Raw genomic sequence first — 17635 nt, 5'->3', positions numbered from 1 at the left:
TGTGTGTGTGTGTGTGTGTGTGTGTGTGTGTGTGTGTATGTACAGGTTAGTGTCACCTCATTCTGCCAAGTGTACACATTCTAGAAAATCTCTAACTACATTCCCGTTTGCCCAAGGGGCTGAACAACTGAAGAAGGTAAAGACCAAGTGAGGGGCAAAGGTTCAGGACCAGATCCAGCCTTACAGCACTGCCTTCACTTAGCTAGCGAGTCCAGGCTTCCCCAGCAACCACAGTGCCTGTCTGGTCTTTGTATCCCATGCTTTAGAGACTGGAGGGTCATTAAAAGCACACATCCTTGTCTTCTCTCAGAGACAGTGTGTGTGGTTCAGAAATCAAAAGAAACGAGGTTCTGCAGGACAAGAAGCACCGAGACCAAGTCTCCACCGGGTCCTGGGCTCACACCAAGTACTTTGGTACCCAAAGGGCACTGAGGTCTCAAGTGCACACACAGTGTCCTTATTCATATTTTGTACTCTCCTCTTATGAGACATTTACAAGGAATTGGCTTCATGGTACAGGCCTGTCATTCTAGTTATCTGGGAGGTTGAGGCAGAAAGATCAAAATTCTGGCTAGCCTGGGGCAACTTAGTAAGATCTTGCCTCAAAACAAAAAGTTAAAAAAAAAAAAAGGGCAGGGAAGAGGGGCGAGGCTGGGAATGTAGCTCAGGGGTAGAGCACTGTGTGCTCTGCTAGTTAGCATGTGTGAGGTCCTCAGTTCCCAGGATCACACATACACACACACACACAGACACACACACACATGAATATACAAATGTGTTGCACTGGGGTTCCGGGACTGCATAGCTGGACAGCTGAATGCCATCTGAAATGCCATTTAGGTCCCCAGCAGCTTTGCATGCCTCATGAGCAGTCTCCCATGCCATCGGTATCCTCCTCCTGAACAGCTCAAATCTGGGGCCAGGGAGCTGTGGGACTGGAAGAGCAGGCCTGAAGGAAGAGTGGGGTCAAGGTGGGGATGTGTGTCAAAGCATGTCCAAACCTGGAAATCTTGTCCTTAGATGGGCAGGAATCAGATTGCTCCCCACCACTGCCCGAGGCCTTAAAGTCCCAGTACACTTAACCCTATGCCCCACACCTCTGCCTCACCAGAGGGGAAGATGTAGCTAGCAGACAGGCTAAACTTCCTTTCCCCTTTTACGATCATGTCCACAAGTACCTGGAATTTATTCCTCATACAGATGAGGCATCCCCAGCACCCTGGCCCTCCAATGATATACACTCATTCCCCAAAGGTTTAAATAGCCTTTGTTCTCCCCAATAAACGGAACCAGTTCTCGAAGTGGTTCCCAGGTGTGTGTTCTCTGCTAGTCCGCTCACTACTGACCAAGATCCTGCCAACATCCTGCCGCCCCCCACACCTCCTCCTCATGCTAAAGTTCCCTCCAGTCCAGCCAGCTATACAACAGGGCCTGACTACTCTGGACACAGGGTGGCAAAGTCAGCTTTGCCGTTCATACAGCAGGAAAAGTCTTATCATCTTAAGTTATATTCACTTCCAGGAAGGAGCCACCAAGGACAGCTGCTTAGAGTACAGTAAAGACCACAGTCATGAGATAGCCCTGCTGCTATAAATAGGCTAGCACTTGACAAGACCAACACTCTTAGATCTACACTGGGCAGACTCAACCATCAGCAGTGGCCAGGCCATCTTTTTATTTGAAGAAATGGGTGTGTCTCAGCCATATGGAAAATGGCCCTTGGTGTGTTTGGAAGCCAAAAGAGGAAAGGGAGTGTGAAACCCGAGTGGAGAGTAACCAAGCTGGAAGGTTCTGTTTATTGGCCAATTAATTTTGTTCTCTCAGGGATTCCACTTAGGGTCTCAGCAATCCCAGGTAAGCACTCTTCCACTGAGTTGTATTCTCTACCTTTATATCATTGTTTACTACTTATTTATTTCCTGGTTTTGAGACAAGGCTTTACCATGTTGCCCAGGATGGCCTAGAGCTGTCTATGTAATGCAGGCTGTCCTTAAATCAAGGTAGTCCTCCTGACCTCGCCTTCTGAGTGCTGGGACTGCAGAAATGAGCTGCCACACCCTGCTTTCCTCTGTCCTTTTAAAAGTTACCTTTTGAGACAGGATGTCAGTAAGTTGTCTTAGGTTGACCTTCAATTTGTTGTGTAGCCTAGGCAAGCTTAGAACTTCCAACCTGCTTCAGCTTCTTGAATAGTGGGTTTGAAGGCCAGGCTCCTCGTCAGTTTTTTAAACATGGACCTGGACCCTCCCCCCCACCCCCCGCCCTGTTTTTTTAAAGAGACAGATGCTCGGCCTAGTGTAGGGAAAGTAAAGGAATTTAAGAGAAAGAGTTGACAAGTAACGACAACTGCTCCATCTACCAAAGGGCAGGCAGTGGCAGAGGCCATGCTTCTTCAAGGCAAGAGGTGTCTTACACAGGATCAATCAAAGAGGTGGCTCCTGACAATCGCCTTTCTGAATGGCCAGAGCGAGGCCAGCATCTGCAGCTTCCAGCTTCTGGGGCAGTTTAGGAAAAGCATAGTTTCTTGAGACCACAGCACAACAAAACACACTACGGTTGTCTTGAATGACAGAGCCTAAATCCCCTTCCGGCTCAGCTTATGTCTACTCTTTGCTAATACATTTTTCCCCCAAAAGTAACTTTAAGACAGTTATTCACTCTCTACCTTACAGGTCCCCACTGCAAAATGGGCAAATCCCATCCCTGGAACCAAGAGGAGGATCAACAAGATAAAGATGGACAGATGCTAGCAAGGTCTATTAAGTACAGCAGCCTCAGTAGTGTCGCCACAGAACGAAACCTCTAATAACTGCAATCACAAACTACTAAAAATGTTTTTTACTAATCCACTGGTTCAAAAGACATGGCTTTGGAGAGTTGGGGACACAGCTTAGTGGGAGAGTGTTTACCTCGCAACCACAGGCCCTGGGTCTCATCCCCAGCAATGCAAAGGAACCAAAGCAACAGGAAACGTAAATCTCAGAGAGCAAGGTCTTCTCAGTGTGCACTGTAGTTCAGGAAGTAGGAGAAATGTGCCCGATGGCAAGGTGCTGGAGAAGATCTTAATCTAAGGCACTCTATGACTCCATCCCAGGCAACGGAAGTGTCTGGTGGGAAGCCTTCTAGGTGTTAGGCTTCTTAGAGCCCAGAAAACTAAATCTACTATGTCATGTCAAGTGGGAAATGGTCGTTTGGCTTTGGGAGGGCGAATCTATACCGAAAACCGACAAAGTCAGGTCTTCCTGCCAAGCCAGCATTAAATCATAGGCATAAAGAAGGGTCCTCAAACACTCCCATTGCTTGCATTCATTCATAACCCCACCTCCCAACTGGAGAGTAAGGGCTCTAAACCTAACATAAATCCAAAGACGATAAGAGCAAGCTTTGTCTGTATTTGCTGCTTATTTGGGGATAAAATGAGGAAGGCAAATAGATCCCCCACCACTGAGGTCTGGAAGAAATTATTCCTATTATCTGAGCTCAATATGTAGTCATTTTCTCAAGCTACTTACAGTGTACTTAGGACAGGACACCTGCTTCTGTGGCTAATTATTTTCTTATGACCCCTCCCAGCATTATCTGAGAGGAGAGTACCCAGGCGTTGAGGGAGCTAAGAAAGTGCTGTCCCCCCAGTCCTGGCTCTGACCTTGCAGCCAGCACTGTGGTTTGCATCAGCTGAACCAGGAGCCCATTTATCCCATGCCAAAGACCAGCTAAAGGGTTCCACAAAACCACTTCTGCATAGCTCTCTATGCAGCGAGTCCCAGTGAAGTCTACCTGGTTCCTTTCTCTAGCTCCTCAGCGTGCTGTGTTTGTATCAAGTAAGGCAGTGGCCCCTGAGTTCTCACTGTACCAGATACTGGCCTGGGAATGTTATGTCACAATGCCCACAAGCTGCTCACAGCCTAGTTGGAGAAAGAAGCTACTGCACGGGTTAAAAAAAGATCACAAAATAGTAAGTGCAAGATTAGTAGGGTTGGGACACATAGTAGGGAGGTCAAAGCTTGCAGGATGAGGAAGGCAAACCTCTAGGTAGGTGCTGTGCTCTACGACTACGTGCATCCCAAGCTTAGGCAAACCTATTAGGTAGAAGACCAAGGACTGTATTAACTTTTAATTTAGGAGGATGCATTTTCTGGGGAAACAAACAAAATGTCTCTAGGTTTTAATCAGATACTCAAGAGGGTATAGGCCATAAAAAATATTGCTACCACCATCCTCCATGCCTCGAAGGTAGCCATGATATGATTCTCTCTCATGTTCAGTGCATGGGTGAACCCAATTCTCCTGTAGGAGCTACAGCTAATGATCAACCTGCAGCACACAGGTCGGAAGGTGCAGGGCTATCGGGCAGTGTGTTTTAGGATTAAGGGGTCTTACAGAGATGCTACAGGACTGAAGACCAAGGGAGGAATTTAAGGGCTTTGTGTGGGAGAGGGGTGTCCTGGAAAGGGAGAAATGGGAGACATTTCTCCAGAGATATTCAGTAGAAAGATACCCTGCCCCCAATTAGTTCCTGATGCCTGTTTAGACTGGGTGGAAGGCCTTTGGGTGAGCCATCTCATCCCTAGACTTTTAGCAAACTGCTTTGGCCCTTTCACTTTGAGCCTTACCCACCATCACACATTGGTCTCATATGATGTAAATACCCCCCTTTTATTTTTCTGGGAGGGAGGGTAAGTTAAGTTCTCATATAATCCAGACTAGCCTCCAACTTACTGCATAGCTAAGACTGGCCTTGAACTCCTGACCTTCCTGCCTCCACTTCCCAAGTGTTGAAATTATGGTTGTGTGCCACCACACAGAGCTAAGATGCCTTTTTAAAAGAAAAACAAACAATCAAATGGAATATGTGTGGCTTGCATGCATGTTTGCATGTGTGTGGTCATGCGTGTGAGTGTGCACATGTGTGTAGATGCCTGAAAGTTAACACGGAATGTTTTCTCCATTCATGCTGTAATTATTGAGGCAAGGTCTCTTGTTGAACCTGGAACTCTAATTGCCCTTAAGACAGTTTCTCTCTGCCTCTCAAGTGATTGAATTACCAGGAGCTACCCTGCCTTCCTAGTTTCTGTGTTCATACTGGGGATTTGAACTCTGGTCTTCACACTTTCATAGCAAGCACTTTATCTACTGAGCCACCTCCCCAGGCCCCTAAGATACCTTTCTTATAGGAATCACTGTCACACTTAGGAACCCCTAAGAAACAAACCCAAACCTTAGCTGAACACACATTATATGAAGAGGTCCACTGGCCTCCCACCCAACAATCCTAAGGGAGAAGACAGGACACCAGCCGCATACCTTTTATATAGCTCATATTCTTAGATTGTCTCCCCCTGATCCTTATATTCCTAAAAACAATTTCTCCCCAGTTTATAGGAGAAAATATTGACTGATTCATTTTTTATCATTTGAACATACAGAGAAGCCTCCATTCTAGGTCTGGAGGCCCCAGAACAGCCTGAGATGCACGTAGGCAGACTCTTGTGCAGCGCATATTTTTAGAATCAGGGGAAAGATTGCAAACTACCAGCAGACAATTTCAGATACTAGTAAATGCTATAAAGAGACTAAAACTGGGTGATCTAATAATCCCGTGGGGGAATAATAAATTACTGAGAGGTTACTATGAGACAGACTGAGAAACACAGACTGCGAAAGAACAGCCAGTACTAAGGGCCCGAGGCACGAAGACGATTGATAAGTCCAAGGGACAGAAAGGAAGTCTGTGGTTCCAAGGGAGGGAGAGGGGACAAGATAAGAGAGTAGACCAAGGAGGCTACCTCAGGGTCTCCAGGTAATAGTGTGGACTGGCAATTTTATTTGAACATGTGTATAGGTGTTTTACCTACAAGTATAGCTATGTACTGTATGCACCCAGTGCCTACAGAAACAAGAAGAGTGGGAGCTGGATACCCTAGGACAGAAGTTACAGATTGCTGTGAGCAGCCATGTGGGTGCTGGGAATTGAACCTTCTGCAGGAGCTGCCAGTGCTCTTAATCACTGAACCATTTCTCCAGTCCCCTGGGAATCTTATTTAAAGCAAAAAGGTCTTGAAGCAAGAAATTGACACAGTGGAATTCTGGTCATAGGGGAAGAACAAGCCACAGCATCTGGGCCGAGAGCAGGTAAATTAGGCAGCTCAAGAGATACCACCGTTGCTAGCTTGCATTCAGCACCTAGACTTGATTATATGGTATTAGCTCTTCCACATTGTCAGTATGGTGCTACACTAGACTCTCTCATCCAACAAAGTGCGGCTCCTACTATTCCCGAGATGGCAGCTGTACCCTCTGCAGCCACCAGGAGAGGATGGCTGCTAGTGGTTCCACAAAAACAACTGCACAGTCTGTATGCAAACACGCTTTGTGTTCGTCTGCAACACTGAACAAAGGGGGAATGTCCAGCATGTGCCAGGCACTTGTAAAGTTGTCCTGCAGTACTGGGAACACATTATTAGAGTTGATGTTTAATTAAAAAAAATTATCCTGTCTGGGAAAGACAAAAGGCCAGCCCTTGTTCCTCAAAAACAGGAGATCAACGGGGTACCAGTCCCTTTATCATGTAGGCTCACTCAAAACTCCACCAAGCTAAACATTCTTAAACATCTTTGAAGAGGGAGAAAAATGCAGCAAGAATACAGCGGATAGTATTTGAAGGAAGTGCGACATTGTAACTAAAAGGACACGAGATTTGACCCTAAGGTCAGCTTCAAGCCTGGAGTGTCTCAGCGAAGTAACTCTGGAGTTACATTGTTTCCACAAAGCCTTTGCTTCCCTTAGTGCCCTAAGGTACATGCAGAAATGGCAACCACTTAGCTACCTTAAATCAGGGAAGCATGCTCTCCAGTGGCCCTCATTACCTGCATTCAGCCAATACTTCTAGAAAGGGCTAAGAATACACTGTTTCATGTACCACTGTACCTCCTCTGTCTCTGCCTTCTGGCCTGGCACTTCTGACCCTCCGGCCTCTGAGAGCTTAGTTAAACTCCCATGCCCTGCTTTTGCAAAGAACTACCAGGACCCAATTTTGTCTCCAGATCCCCAGACTGGAACATTCTGTTCTGGACAGAGCAAAGGAACACGGGAAAGCAATGCCAGAGACATGTCAGCAGGTAGAGGAAAAGAGAAAAAAATAAATAAAATAAAGCATTTGTGTGACTAGAAGAGATTCACTCCTAATGAGGCAAGTCCCCCTCTCTCACCTCACCAGAGAATCTGGAGACTCTATAACAGACACTGAGTATGTATTGCTGAAAGTGGGAGCCCAATTCTGCAGGGATCTACAGGCCCCAATAAGACAACTTCTGTCCTACACTGGCCTGACAAACCAGTCGAGACTACCTCTCCCCTAAATTCATGTCGGTCTAGAACCTGAGAATGTGACCTTACTTGAAAGTCATATCCTTTCAGATGTACCAGTTAAAGTAAAGTTACACCCTACTGGGTTAGGGTGGGCTCCTACGAGGAAACAGACACAGACCCTCAGACAGGAGATGACACAGAGGCAGTAAGTTAAGAGCATTCAGAAAGCTGAGGCAATTGAACCATGAATTTAAAGACCGCTTGGACTATACAGTACCTATACAGCTAGCCTGGGCTCCATAACAAGACCCTGTCTCAAAAGCAAAAGGATCCTCTGTATCCTTCCAACGTCTGATTTCACTGCAGGATGCCCACCAGCCTCTAGTACTTCGTTACAGTAGCTCTGCTTCCATTCACACCAAGTCTCCAAACAATCCTTCCCAGCCCAGGTACGGGAAGAAAGAGGCAAAGCCTGCAGTCCTCTGGGTTTTCCCAGTTTCCCAGTGGCCAACAGCAGCCTCAGCAAGGGGAGGTGAACTGAGAGGGGATCAAGTTTCAGCCAGCCCACCTTCTACCACAGGAGGCCAACTGGCAGGGGAGTTTGTGTTTTCTCCCTTAGCTTTCTAGTCTGCAACCTCTTTCAGTTAAGGTTAGTGTGTCTTTTCTTTCTCTCATTTTGAGACAAAGTGTCCCACTGTGTAGCCCTGTGCTTCCTGGAGCTCCTCCTGATGCTTCAGTTGACCTTGAACTTGTGGAGATCCTTCTGCTGTCTTCACAGTGCTAGGACTGCCCCCAGGCCCGACTTTTAAATTTCATTCAGTTCCTGCCTTAACAATGAATCCCCACCATCTACCTAATATTTCTTTACACCGAACTGTAACTTTACTACGTTTGCATAGATTTATTTAGGCATCTGCTCTACCACTGAGCTATGCACTAGTCTAGTAATTTTATTTTAAAAGCAATTGCTACATCATCATTACAATGATAGGGAAAATCAGCATTATGTATAGTAGGTGATATTATGTGTCTTTGAATTACACACTGAAATGGATACACAGTATTTTTTTTTTAAATCCATTCTTGTACCATGTAAAGTAACCTCGGGAGGAAATCCAATGGGATACGAACTATTCTTCATTTAGTTGGCTGGTGTTCTGCACTCGTGAAAAACCGACTTCAAGTTCTTGGATCTCCAGGTCCTTTCCCTGGAAGAAGACCACACTCCCCATGAAGGTAAAAGAGCAGGCGCACAAATAAAAGGGCACCAAGAGTGCTGAGTTCCCACGCGGGGCATCCTGAAGACACCTACAGGAGACCGAAAGTGACTTTAAATACCCAGTCCTTGCGAGTGACAAGGGCGGGGAGGAACTGACCTTCTCGCGCAGAGTGCAGTGTACGTCCGAGGCGACGCGCCCTTCCCACCACGGCTCATCCATCACCGCCGCAGATATGAAGCTACCGGGATCTCGGGGCGCACCCTGCGAGGACACCAGGAGCTTCAGCGATCGGAGACTCTTCCTTCACCCTGCCCTCAGTGACCCTGATCCTCCTCGGTCCCTGTCCCAGTCTGGGACGGGCGCCCCCTCCTGCCCTGCACCGTGGAGCTGGCTGTCGCCCGCTGTCCTGAAGAGCCAGCAGTGTCCCCGCTCCCCTCCCTCTGCCCGCCCAACCTGGGGCTATCTGGAACTGTGTGCAACAACTTGCAGAATATCCAATGTGCCCCTCAGCAAAAGTTGCAAAGTTGTCGGCTGCAGTAGCTCTCCCGGGGCTGGCTGGGTCACTGGCTCTGAGTCCCCAACTCCTCCCCCGCCGCCTAGCCTTTGTCCTGCTCGCACATCCTGCCCTCGAGCCGGGGCCAGACTCACGCATCGCTGTCCCGGCGTGGGGGGCCGCGGGTGGCGGGTCCCTTCCCGCACCGGGTACGTAGTGCCCTCCGATGGCCGCCCGGTCCCTGGCCTCGCGTGCTCGCGACCGCCGCCTCTGCAGCCCGTCCCGCCCGGCCACCGGCGCGCCCCTGCGTGCGCTCGGTCCCGCCGCGGCTGGCAGTTCGGGCCGCCGGGGGCCTCCCTCCCTCGCTCGGGGAATTGGGGGCCGGGCCTCGCGCATGCGCCGCCAGCACCCCGCGCCCCGCGGGGCGGGGGGCTGGGAATGGCAGTCTTTCTTTCCTCGGCGCTGAGCTGCGCTTCCTGCCCACCCTCCTCCCTCGCCCCGGCAGAAAGCTAGGCTTCACCTTCCCTGGGACTCTGGGGGCGATCCCCAGTGACCCTGCCCCCTTGATCCTGGAGCGCGGGGGACGCGGCGCCACCTGCGTGTGCCGCGCGTGGATTCAGCGGCCAGGACGCCCCCAGAAAGTTCTGACTTCCGCATGCGCTGCTCCTGCCAACCTGCAGACGCTTCCACCTGTCTTTCTTTCTTTTTCAGCCTGCCCTGCGATGGGGAGGTAGATTTTCAAACAATTCCCACAGGAGCCCCTGAGAAGACACCCTTGGATACGCACGAGTTCCTCTTTATAAAGGGGGCTCAGTGAGTATTTTATTGTACTCTTAAGCGTGCATCCATGCCGAGCATTGCAGGGAAACAGTCCTTATGGCAGGTTGCGGGATAGAAAGCCCTTTTAATTCACTTGATTTCAGAAAAGCATTTTCTGGAGTATAATGGAATAACATCCTGCTGTGCTGATTTTTGTGAGCCCATTGGTGATCCCACTAACTTGGAATCAAATTCACCAACTACCTTGGTGTTTTTGCTCACCCAGTGTCTCAACCACTTAGAGCTTGGCTTTAGGTAATATAGGGATACAAACTACAATAATCTGCTGGGGATACATTATGATTAAATGAGAAAGGACACGAAAGAGGATTACCACTAGGCCCGTTAGAAAGTCACCAGTCAATAAATAATTACACGAAAAAGACTTTAGTTTCTGCCTAGTTTTCTACAAGATAGATATTTGTTGTGGTTTGAGACATGGTTTTTCTGTGTAGCCCCAGCTGTCCTGGGACTTGCTCTGTAGAGCAGGCTGGCCTCGAACTTGGAGATCTGAGGGAGGTCTTGTAGGACTAGAGTCCTGTGAGCTGGGACTAAAGGTGTGTACCCCCATCACCAAGCCGCAAGCAAAATTTTACGGGTTAAAAATACAACTTAGTTTTGAAAGGCTACTATAGTTCTTCATGCCTGCGACATTAGCACTCAGAAGGCTGTCTGTAGCTTAAGGATTAGGAGTTCAAGGGCAGCCTGAGTTACACAGAAGTTTGAACCCTGTCTAGGCTATGTGAGTTTTTCTTTTCTTTTTTTTTTTTTTAGCTTTGATGAACTTGTACTGAAAAGTAGTTTTAGCATTTATGAGCCCTATAAAATAAAATAAAAAATACCTGGGATTAAACAAATGTGATATATATGCAATCATGTATACATATCTTTAGATCAATGTGACCTAAGACCTTCATGAAGAATCAGGTGCAAAGCATGGACAGGCAGGCCATCAAAGAAAAAATCTCATGCCCTATTCACTAACAAACAGATACACAAATAGATACACAGATACAAACAGATAACAAACAGATACAAACTACAATTTTAAAAGCTGGAGCAGATCTTTATCAAGGATGTTTTTAGTGTTTGTTAATGTTTTCGGTTAGCATACAAGGTAATGGGCTCCTTTGTGGCATTTCGCACCTATGTGTCCTCATAGTTTATTCTCAGTCATCATCCCTCCCCTACTGCCAAGGATTTATTTTTAGCACAGGACTCCTAAGGTGGGTAAATATACTACGTTCTTGGGAATGCAAATGCCATCTTTCTGAAAAAAAAAAAAAAAAAAAAAGTCTCACAAAACAAAAAAAAAAAAAAAAAAAAAAAAAACAAGTTTCAAAGTATCAACTGCATCCAACTACTCCACCTCCGAGAGTTTGAGGTCAGGTTGATATCCATAGTGAGTTCTAGGCCAGCCAAGGCTTGCACAATGAGACCTCATCTCAAAAAAGAAAACTCGGAACCCCGCCCCCCCTACACACACACACACACACACACACACACACACATACACCACGTGGGCAGTGGAATTGGATAAGGATGATCTTCTTATGATGTTTTTGAGAGGAATGAATATGTAATGAGTTGGGGGTAGGGTAGCAGTCACAATATTGTAAGTAAGCAGGAGATGAGAAGAGGGTTTTACTCCTTCCAAGCATCTTTATTCACACACAAAAGAAATTGAAAAATATCCATAAAAGCATTGACTATAATCAGAGTGATAATTATGGGGGGGGGCAAGGAAAAGGAAGGGAGAGGGAGGGAGGGAGGGAGGGAGGGAGGGAGGGAGGGAGGGGAAGGAGTTGGTGCCAGCTATTGAACCTAGGGACTGGCACATCCCAGGCAAGCATTCTTTGCCTCCCAGTTTCATCTTCAGTCCTGGAAATCTTTAATTTACCCCCTTCCAGTAGACCCGTGTTTTCTAAATCTCCTACAAGAAACATATATTGCTTTTATAACTAGAAAAAAAGGGGGGGTGAATGTTATTTTCAGTACCCAAGTGCTACATTTGCTGGGGAGGCCCGTCTTGAGCAATGAACGCCTTACAGTATTGTTTGTGTTTTGCTAATTTAAAGGGAAAAAAACCATTATTTCTTTTGCAATAATCTCCCTATTCTGGCTACATGGAAAAAGGAAATGCCTTGATCCTTCACTAGTTTACTGTCTCCCCTTCCCTAAACATCAGCTATGAGTTTATTAAGGAAGCCGATAACAGAAGGAGAAACACACACTTTGGGCTTTTCTCTAGGAGCTGTTTTAAGAGGAGTCTAAACACACTCACCCAGCCCTCTTTTGTGTATCCTCGGGGCTCCCTCATTTTCCTGCTATCTCTGAAGAATAAAAACACATTGCACCAATAAACTGATGCTTTTAGAGGCTGGTGGCTGCCCGCAGGTGCCCTCAGCAGCGGCGATTTCCTGTGCTGGCAGCTGGGAGAGAGTGTAGCGAGGCTTACTTCTCCCAGTCCTGCGAAGAGGTTTTGATCATTCAAAAAAGTAAATTCTTACTAAGTGCTTATTAGGACCAATGACTGCTCTTCCACCCTCTGCCCCAAGCGCTGACAGTTAAGGAAACAGAGGTTTGAGGCAAAAACATTCTAGCTACCTTCAGATTTAACCAACGTATAAAGTGAGAAGAAAAGAAAACTCTGCCCATTCCAATTTCACTTAGAGACAGCCAGTCTAGTGTTTCCACCCTGCTACTATTGACTGTTAACAGCGAGTCTAGTGTTTCCACCTTGTTACTATTGACTGTTAACTCCGCAATAAACTTTCCCTCGACCTCCTCCTGTCACCCCCTTTCATGTGATACAAGCTCTTCCTGGTCCCATTCTGTTACTAAGGATGGCCATTAGCTTGTTTCCTTCAAAAGTGACTTATGGGAATGGGACACCAGAGAGATGGCTTGTGGTTAAGAGTACTTGCCGAATTTGCAGGCAACTAGCAACTGGCCTTCAATTCTCAGAATTCTTGTGAGGCAGCTCACAACTTTCGGTAACCCCAGCTCTTCTGTCCTCCTTGGGCACTTGCACGCACACACTCACACACACACACACACACACACACACAGAGGCACATACATAAAAATAAAGAAATCTGAAGTGGCTGACGAAGACAAAGCTGAGTTAGAGCACTTGTCTCACTTGCACAAAACGCCGTGTTTAATCACATAAACCAGGTGTGGAGGCACACACCTGTCACCCCAGCACTCAGGACGTAGAGACAGGAGACTCAGAAGTTTGGCTATGTAGTGAGTTCAAGGCCAGCCTGGGCTAGAGCCTGGTTCTTTCTTCCCCTTCAAAAGTGACTGGTGAGACAGGGAAGGGCTATCCCTGTTACCTCATTACTCAGTAGACTGGGGCAAGAGGGCTACTGAGAGTTTGAGAACACCTTGAGCTAGATAGAAAATATAGGCCCAACAAGAAGCATATAAGCAGACCTTATTTGACCTTTTCTAGTCTGCAAACACACACACACAAACACACACATGCACACATGTGCACATGCACACAAGTGCGCACAGAGTGACCTGTATTTACCAACATAGACATTGTTCCTTTAATGGAGCATGCTACGAACATCCTTCTGTTCTTGTTCTTTCATGGTCATGTCCACAGAGCTGCATGGAACTCTGGTGTCTGACAGTTAGATCCATCATGATGGGTATTTTGTTTTGCAGAACACCTAGACATTGTGTAGCTTTTTGTAGCCACAGTCACACTGTGGAGAAGATCCTGGGCCTGTAGGTATTCCTTCAGTATAACTTCTTAAGGGAAGATGAAGCCAACACTTTAAGTAGTGTTTCTTCTGGTCTTAGTAGTTCACAACTACATTATTTAGAACCCAGAGTGTGAGAGCTGGCTGCATTAACAGGGACAGAAGGAAGACACTTGCCTTATTACACTTTGGTTTTTGACCAAAACTACGTAACCCTTTCAAACTGTTTTCAGCCATGTGTTCTGAAGAATGGAAAGAGTATTGGCCAAGTCCTCTAAGAGCGTGGCCTAGATAAGAATTCTGCAAGTTAAGCTCAACAATCAAACAGGAAGAATAAAAAGGTAGCGTTTTGTTTCAAAACAGAGAGTCTAGGACATTTGCAAAGCTGGTCCCTTATTACCCTTTTAAGTTAAAAAAATAAAATAAAACCAACAAGCTACAAAATGAAAGTGCACTTCCTTCATGACACATAGATGTCTGACCTGTGTAGTTGTTTCACAACACACACATACACACACACTATATATACATATATACATATATATGTATATATATGTATGCATTACATAAATTATTATCATTTACAGAATGCATTTGAGCTTTTATTTGACAATTCTGGGGATCAAATCCAGGACCTGACCCATGCTAGGCACACACTCTGCCACTGAACTATATCCTTAGTCTGTTGACACTCTGAGAGTTCATCTTTGATCCTGTGTCCTGTAATGATATTTTCCAGAATAGTTAAATGTGTGCATGAAGCCAGCAGATATGTGCAACAAGTGTTCTTCTGTTCTTGTAGCCCACTGGGATATTACATCCTTTATGTCTTGGGAGCATGGAATTCCTGCAAATCTGTGATGCCTGAGATTCCAGGGGAGTTAAAGGCAGATGGGCTAAATCTACAAGTAGGCATTAGGTGGGGCTCAATGGCAACCTGCAATGGACATGTGTTGTGTCTGGCCAGTAGATCATAACNTGGGTTCTAGCCTGGAAAGGCATTTTGGAAACCTGGAAGAGAAGAGGGGCTGGGCTGCGCGAGATAAGGAAGGAACCAAGACAAAGGTCTCTGTTCAAGGTTTAATTTTTACTAATCCGGCACTCCGTTATGAAGGAAGGGGGAGGGGCCCAATTCCCGCCAAATAATCTTGGGGTCCAGTAGCAGGGTGATCACGTGATGGCTTCGGACCAGCAAAGCGGCAGGTTTTAGCAGGGGGCGTGGCAGATCGATTGAGCGGGAAGCTCCATCCAGGTGTAAACAGTGGAACCATTAAGGCCGGGGGAGGGGAGGCTACAGACATGCATTCCATTTGAAACAGAACTTGCTTTGAACACAGATAGATGGTGCTGTGAGTTTGGGGCCCCTGTGACCGAGCACCTTACTGGGTGACTTAACGTCACAGAATGTGATCTCTCTATCCTGGAAGGCAGAAGCCTGAAGTTCATTGTCAGCAGGGTCACACTGCCTCTGAAGACACTAAAGAACCTCTTTTGCCTTTACCATTTTTTCGATGGGTGGCCTTGGTCCGTAGTCACATGACACCAAACGATGCTTCATGGTTATGGTCTTCTTCCTGTCCTCACCTGGACATCCTGATGTCATACACCACTTATATTGCACTATGGGCCCACCCTACTCTTGTATGGTGTTGTTTTCTTTTTTCATTTGAATGTGTGTATGTGGACATAGTTGAGCACGTGGGGACTCGTGTGAGGGGTACACCGGTACACTGAAGCCTGAGACTTAGGAAAATCATCCTTGATCACCCTTCCTTATTCACTGAGGCAGGGTCTCTCAATCAATCTCAGAGATTTCTGTAAGCTTTCTCTGAGGAATTCCTGGTCTCTGGGTTTCCTGGTCTCTTCACCTTCCTAGTCCCCAGGACAGCCTCACTTTAACCAATGAAGTATATAATGACTGTGTTCCCAAGATAAAGTCACTTCAGCACATTGTTTGGGAACATTGTTTGTCCCCAGAGGGAATAGCATTTTAAGAAACCCTGTTATATGCTTTCTTATGGGGAAAGGAAGCAGTGAGGCCACCCATACTCCCTCTTCTTTCATCTCTGCTTAACTCATCAGTGAGCCAAAGGCAGGGAGTGCTGATTGGAAGTTCATGTATTAAGATGTCAAATAAAAGCACAATCATTGTATGTAGTATTTCCACCACTGTGTAAGAATTAAATATCCATGTCTGAACCACTACAAAACAGGAGTTTGAGCAGTTCAGTGGTTCTGGGTGTAAGTTAAAGTTATGTTTGCGGTTACATTATTTTGTATTGACCTACTTTATGAGACTGCAGGCATGAGTTCTTTCTCTCCTTCCACCTTGTGGGTTCTAGAGATAGAAGTCAAGTCGTTAGGCTTAGCAGCAAATGTCTTTACCCACTGAGATCTCGAGACCTATATTTGCATTTACGATGGGAACTTTACGATATAAAAATGAATGATCAACACACATTGGTAGGTTGAACTTTTCTTTATAAGCATATATTTTTAAGCCATCAAGATTGGGCAGGAGAGATAGATGGCTCATCCATTAAAAGGAGTGGCTACTCCTCCAGAGGACCTGGGATTAATTCCCAGCACCCACATGGTGGCTTACAACTGTCTTTGAGTCCAGTACTCCCTTTAACTCCAGTACCAGGATCCAGCACCCTCTTCTGTCCTCTGAGGGCACCAGGCATGCATATGGTTTACAGACATACAGGCAGATAAAATACTCATACGCATAGGGTGAATAACATTTTAAAAAAGAATTGCTAAAAGCATCGTGTCAAGTTGAGGGAGCTTGATGGAAAGGAAAAGGAAAGCCCAGATTTTTGTAACTTTGATGGTGCCATTTCCTGCTATTTGAGCAAAGGCCCAGAGTTTTCACTTTGCACAGCTTCCTACAAATTATGTACTCAGGTTCTCATCCTGTGTCCCGTGAATTTTATCCCTGGAGGAAATCCACTTATACTTCCTTCTAAAGATATGCCATGCTGAAGTGCTGCTAACCGAACTTCCCGTTATCCCAGTAGGGAAATCATTTGAGCAATATGTTCCTATTTGCTGGTTTAAAAAGTATTATTTAATTGCTATGGTAATTCTTCTTTCCTCTTCCTTCCTTCCTTCCTTTCTTCCTTTTCTTTCCTTCCCTCCTCCTCCTCCTGCTCCTCCTCCCCCTCCTCCTTCCCCTCCTCCTCCTCCTCTTCCTCCTTCTCCTTCTTCTAATTCACAGGATGAACCACGGTGTTTATCTATTAATGTAGATGAGCACCTGGCCATAGGAAAGGGGAGATGGAAGAAGAGGTGAATTTTTAATTTTTTTAATTTTATGCACATTGGTGTTTTGCCTGCATACATGAACTGGAGTTATAGACAGTTGTGAGCTGCCATGTGGGTGCTGGGAATTGAACCCGGGTTCTCTGGAAGAGCAGTCTATGTTCTTAACTGCTCAGCTATCTATCTAGTCCTACTATGGTAATTCTTTGTGTGTGTGTGTGTGTGTGTGTGTGAATAAATATGAGAAAGGTATACTGTTTGTGGAGCACTTAGCATATGCCAGGCCCATGACACATCCCAAGCTGTTCCTAGTTTTTAAACAGTGGTTCATCCCCTCTCCTCTTCTCTAGTTCTCCATCCATATCTGCTCACAATGCTCAGGACCCTTGAAGGCAAGGAAGGCATGTATCTCTTTCACATTCACATCACCAGCACACAACACGTATGAGCCATAAAGAAGGTACCAGTGCAGGGTTTCTGAGTTAGTCAACTGTGGTCACACAGATAGCAGACCAATGGGGACAGACAGCTAAAGGAACCATGTTGTAAAAAACTATTGTCCCCATTTCCCAAGTGAGACTGGGAAGGTTATGTCGCCTTGGCTAAGCTCTTCTGCTCTGTGAACCTTCTTGATCATATTAGCAAAAGGAACAAACCTTCCTTATAGGATCAATACAGCCGTGAAAGGAGACTGGAGAGCACCTACCATAGTCTAGTGTTAAATAACAAGTCACTCCACAGACGATACATTCTCTCCCGCTTATTAGCAAATATATTGAAAATGACTGTAGCAATTGACTAATGCGATTTTA

The 17635-nt window shown here is 46.2% G+C and overlaps 1 protein-coding gene across 1 annotated transcript in view; it reads right to left on the bottom strand.

The window, feature by feature from the left end:
* Nucleotides 1–9386, bottom strand: part of Ccnjl (cyclin J like) — a 59265-nt gene extending 49879 nt beyond the window's left edge. Inside the window, exons 1-2 of the mRNA XM_021177708.2 lie at nt 9174–9386; nt 8682–8786 (exon numbers count right to left, since the gene is read on the bottom strand). Of these exons, the coding sequence (XP_021033367.1) occupies nt 8682–8744 (63 nt within the window). The 5' untranslated portion in view covers nt 8745–8786; nt 9174–9386. The remainder of the gene's footprint in view (nt 1–8681; nt 8787–9173) is intronic.
* Nucleotides 9387–17635: the final 8249 nt, after the last annotated feature.

The sequence above is a fragment of the Mus caroli genome, chromosome 11 (assembly GCF_900094665.2).
Source record: "Mus caroli chromosome 11, CAROLI_EIJ_v1.1, whole genome shotgun sequence".
Lineage (NCBI taxonomy): Eukaryota > Metazoa > Chordata > Mammalia > Rodentia > Muridae > Mus > Mus caroli.
Note: the sequence above shows the minus strand (reverse complement) of the source record. Positions and strands in the feature narration are given on the sequence as shown.